General features: G+C 53.1%; 1 protein-coding gene across 2 annotated transcripts; it reads right to left on the bottom strand.

The window, feature by feature from the left end:
• Window positions 1-2257: 2257 nt before the first annotated feature.
• Window positions 2258-6841, bottom strand: BCKDK (branched chain ketoacid dehydrogenase kinase). 2 transcript variants are annotated; one of them, XM_008062050.1, is made up of 12 exons: window positions 6653-6841; window positions 5730-6095; window positions 5535-5603; window positions 5330-5440; window positions 5002-5049; window positions 4802-4921; window positions 4621-4719; window positions 4055-4128; window positions 3582-3710; window positions 3415-3504; window positions 2805-2963; window positions 2258-2712 (listed from the first exon to the last, which is right to left on the bottom strand). In XM_008062050.1, the coding sequence occupies exons 2-12, from the start codon at window positions 5925-5927 to the stop codon at window positions 2568-2570; spliced, it is 1242 nt and encodes a 413-aa protein (XP_008060241.1). In that variant the 5' UTR covers window positions 5928-6095; window positions 6653-6841; the 3' UTR covers window positions 2258-2567. The 2 variants fall into 2 exon arrangements, with proteins under 2 accessions (XP_008060241.1, XP_021570112.1); XM_021714437.1 differs by lacking the exon at window positions 3415-3504 and having other exon boundaries at window positions 2258-2963.
• Window positions 6842-11196: the final 4355 nt, after the last annotated feature.

Here is an 11196-nt window from a genome sequence, read left to right as displayed (position 1 = left end):
GATAGGAAAAAGATATGGGGTGGGGGGAGGCGGAACGGGTGTCCCCGGACAGTCAGTCAGTTATCCTCACAGGATAAAATCTTTAGTTTTGTTGTTGTTGTTGTTGTTGTTATTGTTTTTGAGTTGGAGTCTCACTCTGTCGCCCAGACTGGAGTGCAGTGGCCGCTCCCAACCACTGCAGCCTCAACCTGCTGGGCTCCGGCAATCCTTCCGCCTCAGCCTTCCGAGTAGCCGGAATTACAGGCATGTGCTACCACGCCCAGCTGATTTTTTTCTAATTTATTGTAGAGATGAGGTCTCGCCTGCCCAGGCGGGTCTCGAACCCGCGGGCTCAGGCAATCCACTCACCTCAGCCTTCCAAAGGCGCGGGATTACAGGCTGAGCTACCCAGCCCGGCTTAATTTTTTTATTTATTGTAGAGACAAGGTCTCACCACGCTCCTGAGGCTAGTCTTGAACCCACAGGCTCAGGTAATCCTCTCGCTTCAGCCTCCCAAAGTGCTGGGATTACAGGCATGAGGCACCACACCTGGCCTGGGAGTACTTTCTTAACAAATAATGTGGTCACATTCTCTGCTCAAGGTCTGCTTCTAGGGACTCCAACTTGAAACATCCCTTCCTAGCTTAGAACCCATCCTGAGATCCCTACTCCCTCAGGATAAAGCCCATGCTCCAATGCCCTGACCCCCTGACTGCTACCCACCTCTCCAGCCTCATTTCCCTGCACTGCAGCCAGCAGAATTTTTAGCCTAGCAAGTCACTGTGGTTTTCCACCATCTGCTGTTTGACCTCTAGATATACCTTCCCCTCATCCCCCACCTCCATCACCCTAAGGGTAGAGATATACAGGCCTAGAGCAAACCTCAGGAAGTTCACCAGAGCTCCAAGTAGAAGCAAGAGACAGAGGAAAGACCCTGCTCCCAAATCCTATCAGGGAGGCTCTCAGGCCTTTCTTCTCCTTCCCTGTCAAGGTGGGTAGAGTGTTCTACCTAAAACATCAGCTGGAGTTCTGCTTCTTACAGGAGCTCTCCTTCAAGTCTAACCTTGAGCCAACCTGCTATCTGGAATTCTTTCCTTGCCCAAGTCCTGGTGGTCCTCCCTACCAGGGCCTCACCTTTCTCTGCGGTAGGGCACCCAGTCCCTGGTGGGGACTGCCAGGGCACAACCTTGTGTGTTCTTTTCCTTGGCAGCAGCAGACACAGTATTTTTAACCTTAATCAGGCTCAGGAATCAGGTGGCTCAGGAGGTTGCCCAGTCTGGTGACCTTCACCTCTAGAAACTGACTGCCAGGAAGGGAAGTCAGGATTGAGACATGAAGCTGTGTCAACCTGGGCCTTCAGTATTCTCTGGGGGTCGGGCATGGTGGCTCATGCCTGTAAGCTCAGGACTTTGGGAGGTGGAGGCAAGAGGACTGCCTAAGCTCAGGGCTTCAAGACCTTGGGCAACTTGGCAAGACCTCTTCTCTACAAAAAATTAATTAGCCAAGTATGGTAGCACACGCTTGTGGTTCCAGCTGCTTGGAAGGCTGAGGCGGAAGGATTGCCTGAGCCCAGCAAGTCAAGGCTGCAGTGGCCATGAATGTGCTACTGCACTCCAGCCTGGGCAACAGTGAGATTCCAACTCAAAAAAATAAATAAATAAAAAATTATCTGGGACCAGAAACTTTGGTTAAATGAGTTGAATAGGTGGTTTCTCTCACCCATGTCAGCTCTGGCATGTCTCTTTCTTCTTTCTCTAATAAACTTTGTTGGTTTTTTGTTTGTTTGTTTTTGAATTGGAGTCTCACTGTCGCCCAGACTGGCGTGCAGTGGCCGCTCCCGGCCACCGCAGCCTCGACCTGCTGGGCTCTGGCGATCCTTCCGCCTCAAGTAGCTGGAACTACAGGCGCACGCTACCACGCCCAACTGATTTTTTGATTTATTGTATAGATGAGGTCTCGCTGCCCAGGCGGGTCTCGAACCCGCGGGCTCAGGCAATCCACTCACCTCAGCCTCCCAAAGGCACGGGATTACAGGCTGAGTCACTGAGCCCGGCTTAAACTTTGTTTTAAAACTTTGAAAAAAAAAGAGATGAATTAACAGGTCTTTGCCTAAGCTGCCTTAGTCACTCTACTCCCACTAAATCAAACATGTAAGAGACTTGGGACTCATACTCCTCCAGATCTGCCATGCTGTCAGGAGTTAAGATACTAGAACATGAACCAGTTAAACCCAAGGGCCCAGGGAACCACCTGCCCTTCCCACACGCGGGGCCCAAGAGGGCATTCAAAATGCGAACTTTAATAACAAACAACAGGTCAAGTAGGGGTTCCCCAGGAACGAGAATGACGGAGCTGGTGCTAGAGGCCTCAGGGGTCCCCGTTTCTTCCCCTCCAAGGCCAGAGGCAAGGAAGCGGCGGGCCCTATTGAGGAGGAGCAGTGCCCAGCTCCATGTAAGTCCATCTGTCTGGGGCCCTGAGACCCAAGATGCAGCAGCGTGTGGAGCAGAGTGTCACCCTGCCTGACCTGGAAGGTCCCGGCAGGGAATGTGGCCCAGGCTGGGCAGGCGAGCAAGCCAAAGGCTGTGGGATCAGATTCGGAAGCTTTCCTCCCGGCCATCGATGTGGCGGAGTCGCAGGTAGACATCTGTGCCAATGCCCTGCAGGGACTGCAGCTGCAGGGAACCACCAAGGTACTCCGCGTAGGCCCGTGATGTGGGCAACCCGAAGCCAAAGCTGGGGACGGACAGGGGGATAAGACAGGGGCTTCTGAGGCTGGAATCTCCTAGGGCCCCCCGCCCTTCCATCCTGGCCAGGTGAGGCCTCACCCGTGCATGGGTCCTGACTGGCCACCGCTGTGCATGTCCAGGTGGCCAAAGAGGGGGCTGATCCGGGGATCCTGGGTACTGGCCTCAGCTGTAGTGAAGTGGTAGTCCATGACCCGATCCAGGTCTTTATGAGCGATTCCTCCACCCCGATCTGAAATCCTGACGGGATTTCGACAATGAGCTACAGCTCGGATGAGGTGCTCACTACCTCCCAAACAGATGGTCCCTTCCACCCAAAGGTGAAAAGTGGTCTACTAGGCCCTTGGGTCTTATTTGTATAAGCTACATTCTCCATCCTCACCTCTGTCTGGGCCATTGACTGCTTATACCTTCTCACAGGATCTGACATTTATTTTCGGCCCAGCATCACAGACTGGTTACTCCTGGCTCCTTCCCAACTCCAGTCCCCTCAGTTACTAACAGAGGCAGAACCCTGGAGCCTGCAGATGACCGCAGCTCCATTAATATCCATCTCATGGCTGACAGAATATCTTGTCTGGTCAGGGACCAAGTCCAGAGTGGGGCAGGTACTGGTTTGAGTCCTATAACAAGTCAGAAACAGTGCCTAGAAACCGCCCCCCACCTAGCCCAACTCCCACTCAAGGCAAACCTGATGATGAGATCGATATCATTGTTGGCAATAGTGATGACCACATCTGGGACATTGTAGGGAGTGTCTAGGTGACTCTCCATCGTGGCTCTATGCAGCGGGGAGAGACCAGTAAGTAGCACCGCAGTTCCTATCTACCCCCCACCCAACATGTCCAGCCAGCCCACCTCATGGCATTCTTGAGCAGCTCAGGCAGGATGTAGTCCAGTGGCATAGGGATGAAAGGGAAACGGGCAGCCACATGTCCGTTAATGCGGACACGAGGGGCATTGCCATACTTGTGCTCACACAGGCGTCTGTAGACAGGAGCAAGAGTTCAGACAGGTGACCCTAGATCAGTGGTTCTCAAATGGAGGCAATCCTACCCCACTAAGAAACATTTGGCACTGTATGGAGATATTTTTGCTTGTCACAACTTAGGGGGGAGTTTACTACTGGCATCAAATGAGAAGCCAGAGATTCTGCTAAACATCCTGACATGCATGCAGAGGACAGGCCCCCATCACAAAGAATTATTTGGCGCCAAATGTCAGTAGTGCCAGCACTGAGAAACCCAGTCCCAGACCAGACCCCAGGGAAGGGTTCAAACCCAAGCCTTCCCTGCTCCAAGAGATCATCACCTTAGCCATTCTAGCCTTACCTGGCAAAGTCCACCCACTTTTCAATAATCTTCTTTGGTGACAGACGAGTACAGATGATGCCAACAAAGTCGGGCTAGCAGGAGAAAAGGTCAGTAACACCTCCGCCCCCACCTCAGCTGCCAAGTGCTTGCAGCTTCTGAACTGCCACAAAGCAGTAGCTCCGCTGAGCGTGGTAGCTCACGCCTATAATCCCAGCACTTTGGGAGGCCAAGGTGAGAGGATTGTCTGAGCCCATGGGTTCAAGACCAGCCTGGGCAACTGGACGAGACCTCATCTCTACAATAAATAATCAAAAATAAAAATTAGCTGGGTGTGGTGACACACACTTGTATTTCCAGCTGCTTGTAAGGCTGAGGCAGAAGGATCGCCTGAACTCAGCAGGTCGAGGTTGCAGTAGCTGTGAGCATGCCACTGCACTCCAGCCTGGGCGACAGAGTAAGACTCCAACTCAAAAAAAAAAAAAGCAGCAGCCTAGAGCCTCTCCCTAGGAGGGGCCCAGATCCCCAGCTCAGTTGCCTCTGTCCCTCCTAACCTTCCTAGGCAGGTCTTAGGCTCAGTGCCCTACCTTGTCCTCGTGCAACGCCAGGTGATGGGTGGCCAACATGCGGATCCCAAGCCTCGACGTCAGTGTCTTGTCTAAGAAGTAGCGGACAAGCTTTTCGTCCTGTCAAGAGTGAGGCCTCAGAACCATATGCCCTTTCCCAGTCTCTCCAACAGGCTCGGCCCCCTACTTTGCTGCCCCTGACCTCTATATGCTTCCGGCTCTCACGCAGGCCCTCAGCTAAGAGGGTCACCACATCCTTGTGGTCATCCAGCAGCTGTCGTACCAGCTGGCAGTATTGGGCCTCCTCTGCCTGGTCCTTGATCTGCAGGTCACAGAGTCATGAGCACAGGTGGTCCAACCCTAACCTCTCAGCCCCTCACCCTGCTCTGGCCCAGCCCTCACCGGAGGGAAGTCTGTCAGCTTCTGGAAGGCACGGATGTACAGCTCGTGCTGCAAGGAAGAGGTGTGAGAATTCACAGGGGTGCCATGGGCACTGGGTAGAGAACAGTCGCCCCTGCCTGCCCATGGGGATCACCACTCAACCCAATCAAGTGGCCGAACCCCCATTGAGGCCTTTCCAGCCTCCATGAACCAGCATCTGGAGGCTTGAGGTGGAATCCTGTAGAGCCCTGACACCTTTCGGCAAGCAAGTTTCTGCCACTCTGAGCCCCAGACTCCCCATTTCCCCTTGGGCAGTGGACATGCTAATCTAAGGTCCTCTCTACCTTACCACGTGCAGTATGGTGGGATTGCAGCCAATGATGAAAGGAAGGCAGCGGAAGCCCTTGATGCGGTGAGCAATCCTCACGGGCAGCTCCTGCTGCAGGTACCGGGCACTTTTCTAGAAGAAAAAGAGAAAGGAAGGCAGGCTGGGATCTCAGTGGCTGGACCAGAGTTCCAAGAGCCAAGGGGAAATTAGGAGGCAGGAATATTACCAGAAGGTGGCTGCCATCCTGAGAGCGGCCGGAATAGAGCATCATGGTCGGAGTGAGGCGGACTGAGGGCTGGAGACACAGATGGGCCTTGAGCAAAGAACCTCCAACACCCTGCAAGGCGCCACATCGCCTCTATGCTTTCCCAGGACACCCACTCCAGCTCCCAGGCCCAGGCTTTCCACCCCAGCTGCATACCTTCTCTGCAGCCACATCGATGGCTGACTGGTTATAAAAGGAGGTGACTGTTTTGGAGCGCTCCCGGGCCATCTCCACATGGTGTGTATCGGTGGCTGACGTTGAGCGGGCCCTGAGGGAGAGTGCCATCCCCAGGAGGGGCCAGAGTGGAGCCCCGCCCCGGGGACTGCTCCCCAGCACCGATGCCAGTATCATCATCCTGTCCCTTTGACAGACTGAGCAGCCGCGAGGGCTGAGGACCCAAGGGATGGAGGCGACCCCAAAACAGGACGAGGGGTGTAGGTGGGCTGGGACTCTTCTCTGACTTCAGGGGCGAGGGCCCATGGAGGATGCTGACAAGCTCGGCTCCTGGAAAGCAGCTCCCATCTACCAGGGCAAGGAAGGGGGATTTGTAAGGATCCGAATTCAGACAACTCCCACCACCTCTCCAAGCGTGCACCGGTATCCTCAAGGCAATCTCTGCCCACACCTTCAACCAGCCCTCCAAACACACACAGGCCGAGCCCGAACAGCCTTGCTTTCCGGAGCTCCTATTCTTCAGCCTGAGGCTCTATCTGGTGGGGGTGGGGGGAGACCCTCAGACCTCTCCAGCCCGTAAGCCTCGCCCCGGCTCCTTCTGGTCCTGTGTTCAGGGGGGCGGGGCCGACCCCCACCCAACGCCTTCTGATCCGTGTCCCGCGAGCCTGGACTGCGTACGTGCGACAAACAGCACTGTGCCCGTCAGGGCCCGCCGCATCGAGGGTGCGGCCCGTAGTTCCTCTCTGAGTCTCCCCCACACGCGGGGTCACTTGGTTCGGCCCGGATCCCCCTCCATATGGTAGATGCCAGTCCCCGTCTGAGCGCGCTCCCGCTCAGCGCTGGAAGCGTCGAGCTTGCACTGCGGAGCCTCCGTGGGCAGGATCTGCGCGGGTTGCTCCACTTACCGCGGGGCCAGAGCCAGGGCCCGGGTCCGAGCGGAACAGCCCGAACCGTCGACCGGCCGGGCGAGCCGAGCCGCCTGCGCCCTCTGCCGCCGTGACGTCACGCGGGCTGTGGGCGCCCGACGCCTCCTGGGAGTTGTAGTTTGGCGCTGAGGACTCGCGACCCGGGCGCCCACCCATCCCGGCTATGCCCCCACTCCCAGACCTCCAGATATATAGAACCGCTGCCTCCACGGTGCCCCCGAGGTTATCTTTGTCTTTCTGGGCCCCTATCTTCTGCTCTATGAAATGGGCTCCCTGGAAGCAAAAGGTAGGTGGGCTGGAAGACCCCTAGGTATAAAGCTAACAGATCAAACTCTGCCTGATTTTTTCTGTGAGGTCCTGTCCTTCTCCTTCCAGCTCTTGGTTGATTTATGGGAAATCAGACCGCCTGGTTCAAATCCCACCTCAGCCTGTTGGTTTTTTTTGTTTGTTTTTGAGTCAGAGTCTCACTCTGTTGCCCAGGCTGGATGGCAGTGGCACGCTCATGCCACCGCAGCCTCGACCTGCTGAGTTCAGACGATCCTTCCTTCTCAGCCTTCCAAGTAGCTGGAACCACAGGTGAGCACCACCACACCCGGCTAATTTTTCTGATTTATTGTAGAGACGAGTGCGGTCTCGTCATGTTGCCCAGGCTGGTCTCAAACCCCTGGACTCAGTCAGTCTCGCCTCCGCCTCTCAAAGCGCTGGGATTACAGGAGTGAGCCACTGTGCTTGGCTCAGCCTCTTTTTTTTTTTAAATTAATCAATATTTTTTATTATGGTTTTGTGGGGTACAGTTAAGGGTTAGGTGTACAGTTACGTTTCATTCAGGCACCCTGTTGATAAGAGGTGTTTTCCCATCACCAGACAGATATTTGCTACTGTTAATCCCATCCCCCTCCCCCGGCTCAGCCTCTTAATACCTGGCCAAGTTACTTAACTGCTCAGTGCTTTAATTTCCATATTGGTAAAATGAAAACCTATCAATTCTGGGGTTGTGTGGATTACATGGATGTATATATGTGAACAGTCTACAACACTGCCAGGTGTGGAGTTAGCACTATATAAATGCAGGCACCATTATTATTCATTCATGCCTATAATGAATGCAAATCACACTGGGTGAATTTTCGGCACCAGGAGGGGAGGTTGGGCCATGATTCAAATAGACCTGCCTGAACAGGAAGACAGTTTTGGTGTGATCAGCTGTAATGAAGCCTCTCAGAAGGCTGTGGGAACACCAGATAAGAATGGGACATCAGTACAAGTGCAGCACAAGTAGGACTTGAACTTGGCCAGGTAAGGGAAGCTTATGGGAAGGGTGTGGTAGGGCAGAGAATAGACCAAAGCCAGGAAGCATGGCGACAGCCATAGCTCAAACATTACATGGCCACACTGGATTCTAGCAAGGCTATGTCCCCCCTTTCTGTCTGTCTCTCTATCTGTCCATCTATCATCTATCTATATCATATATTTATTTGAGAGATTATTTGAGGGGATGGTTGAATACATGTGAAATCTGAGAATGAGAGGGGCCAAATAGGGTGACCAGCAGCTCATGAAGGGTAAAAAGTCTGCATTTGTCCTGAGGTAGTTAGGGACCACTGCAAGCTTTTAATTTGTAGGTTCTGCTCCTTAGCTGGAATCCTCTGCCTGTAGTGATTGGGAGCGTGGGGATTCATGAGACCAAAGGAAGAGACATTAATTAGAAAAAAATTACTTTATTCAGGCAGGAGGTGATGGAAGAAATACTTTTCGGTGTGTGTGCGTGTATTTGTACTGGTTGGGTTTGTCTTTATTGTGGCTAAATATTTTCTAAATATTTTAAGTTTTTTAAATTTAAAAAAAGTGTTAAGTGAAGCAGACAACGTCTTTGGAGGCTGTCTTCATTCATTCATTCATTCATTCATTGAGTCTGGGTCTCACTCTGTCGCCCAGGCTGGAGTGCAGTGACACTGCTCACCACCACTGCAGCCTCAACCTGCTGGGCTCATCACCACGCCCAGCCAATTTGTTTTTTTTGTAGAGACGAGGTCTTGCCAAGTTGTCCAAACTCGTCTCGCCAAGTTGTCCAAACTCGTCTCGAATCCCTGGACTCAGGTAATCCTCTCACCTCCACCTCCCAAAGTGCTGAGATTACAGGCATGAGACACCGCGCCCGACTGAGGAAGCTGTCTTTAAAATTGAAGGTTGGACTCCTCTTTATGGCTGGCCTGCCTGAGGAGTGGGGGGAAGGTCTGCACAGACCGTGGAAAGGGGCTTCCTGAGTCTGCATTTCCTCTTTGCTCCCCAACCCCACCCCTGGAGTAAAGCCAAGGGGCTACTCAGCCCCGGAGGCAGGCGCAGCTTGAGCCGTGGAAGAAGGGAGCAGGAAGGGTGCTCCTGGGGAAAAGCTGGAAAGCACTCGGAGTGCTTGTGTGCGCCACAACTCAGCACTCACGTGGCCACAGCGTGGACAGGAGCCGCAGGAGGAAGCAGCTGTGGCTGCCACAGAGGCGGGAGACGACTGGAAAAGGTCTCACCTCGTTTGACCCTGAGCTCTTGCCCAGAGCTCGGACCGAACTCGCTGTTGCCCCTGGAGGTTGGACACGCACTTCCCGAGCCCCCTTTCAGAATACTCTATATAGGTCAGGTACTTTTCCTAGTGCTTTTTTCTTCCTCCCTCCCTCCCTCCTGCTCTCCCTCTCTCCATTTCTTTTGATTAGAAGATATGGTTTATTTGAAAGTAAATTAGAAAGCCGGGCTCGGTGGCTCAGCCTGTAATCCCGTGCTTTGGGAGGCTGAGGTGAGTGGATTGCCTGAGCCCGCGGGTTCGAGACCCACCTGGGCAACTTGGCGAGACCTCATCTCTACAATAAATCAAAAAGTAGCTGGGCATGGTAGCGCGCACCTGTAGTTCCAGCTACTCGGAAGGCTGAGGCGGAAGGATTGCCGGAGCCCAGCAGGTCGAGGCTAGGAGTGGCCACTGCACTCCTGTCTGGGCGACAGAGTGAGACTCCAACTCAAACTCCCCCCCAAAAAAGAAAGTAAATTAGAGAGAGAGAGAAGATTCACTTCCTCAAGGTAGGGGAGGGGGACAAAGCCAGGAAGCATGGCGACAGCATAGCTCAAAGAGCACATGGCCACACCAAGTCTAGCAAGGCAACGGCCCCTTTTCTTTCTGTCTGTCTCTCTCTCTATCCGTCCACCTATCATCTATCTATATCATCTATTTATTTTTATTTATTTGTTTGTTTTTGAGTCAGAGTCTCACTCTTGCCCAGGCTGGAGTGCAGTGGCACCATGACAGCTCACTGCAGCCTTGACCTCCTAGGCTCAGGCAAAACTTCTGCCTCAGCCTCCCGAGTAGCTGGGACTACAGGCGCATGCCACTAAGCCCGCTAACTTTTTTTGTTTGTTTTGTAGAAATGAGGTCTCACTATGATGCCCAGGCTGGTCTTCAATTCCTCTGCCTTGGCCTCCCAAAGTGCTGGGATTACAAACGTAAGCCACTGCGCCCATAGGTGCTATTGTTATCTTCATTTTACGGATGCAATAACTGATCCCTAGAGAGGTAAAAAGATTTGTTGCCCTTTCTGTCCTCAACCTCCACACTCACTGGGCTCCACCCATACTGATCTCCCTGGCGTTTACTGAACATACCAGACACATCCCACTTCAGAGCCTCTCACTGGTTGTTCCCTCTGCCTGGAACACCCTTCCCTTATCTACCCACATAGCCTTCCCCACCCACCCACTTCAAGCTTTTGCTCAGAATATCAGCTGAATGAAGCACACCTTGTCCATCCTATTTAAAATTGTAGTCACCTCCATTCTCTCATTTTGCTTTCTTTTTTATCAGTAGCATTTATCACCAATGACATATATTTTACCTGTTTGTTTATTTATTTATTTTGCTTTTCATGGTTCAGAGATCTTTTATTTTATTTTTATTATTATTTATTTATTTATTTATTTATTTTGAGTTGGAGTTTCACTCTGTCACCCAGACTGGAGTGCAGTGGCACACTCCTGGCCACTGCAGCCTCAACCCGCTGGGCTCCGGCGATCCTTCCGCCTCAACCTTCCAGGTAGCTGGAACTACAGGCGCGTGCTACCACGCCCGGCTAGTTTTTTTGATTTATTGTAGAGACAAGGTCTCGCCAAGTTGCCCAGGCAGGTCTCGAACCCACGGGCTCAGGCAATCCACTCGCCTTGGCCTCCCAAAGTGCTGGGATTACAGGCTGAGCCACCGAGCCCGGCCTTATTTTTATTCTTTGTGAATTGGAGTCTCACTCCGTCGCCCAGACTGGAGTGCAGTGGCCCCTCCCGGCCACCGCAGCCTCGACCTGCTGAGCTCCGGTGATCCTTCTGCCTCAGCCTTCTGAGTAGCTGGAACTACAGACCCGCGCTACCACACCTGGCTAATTTTTTGATTTATTGTAGAGATGAGGTCTCACCTGCCCGGGCGGGTCTCGAACCCGCGGGCTCAGGCATTCCACTCACCTCAGCCTCCCAAAGGCGCGGGATTACAGGCTGAGCCACCG

This window comes from Carlito syrichta, unplaced genomic scaffold (assembly GCF_000164805.1).
Source record: "Carlito syrichta isolate Samal-C Ts95f unplaced genomic scaffold, Tarsius_syrichta-2.0.1 Scaffold305649, whole genome shotgun sequence".
Lineage (NCBI taxonomy): Eukaryota > Metazoa > Chordata > Mammalia > Primates > Tarsiidae > Carlito > Carlito syrichta.
This window is presented reverse-complemented; position numbering and strand designations above follow the sequence as displayed.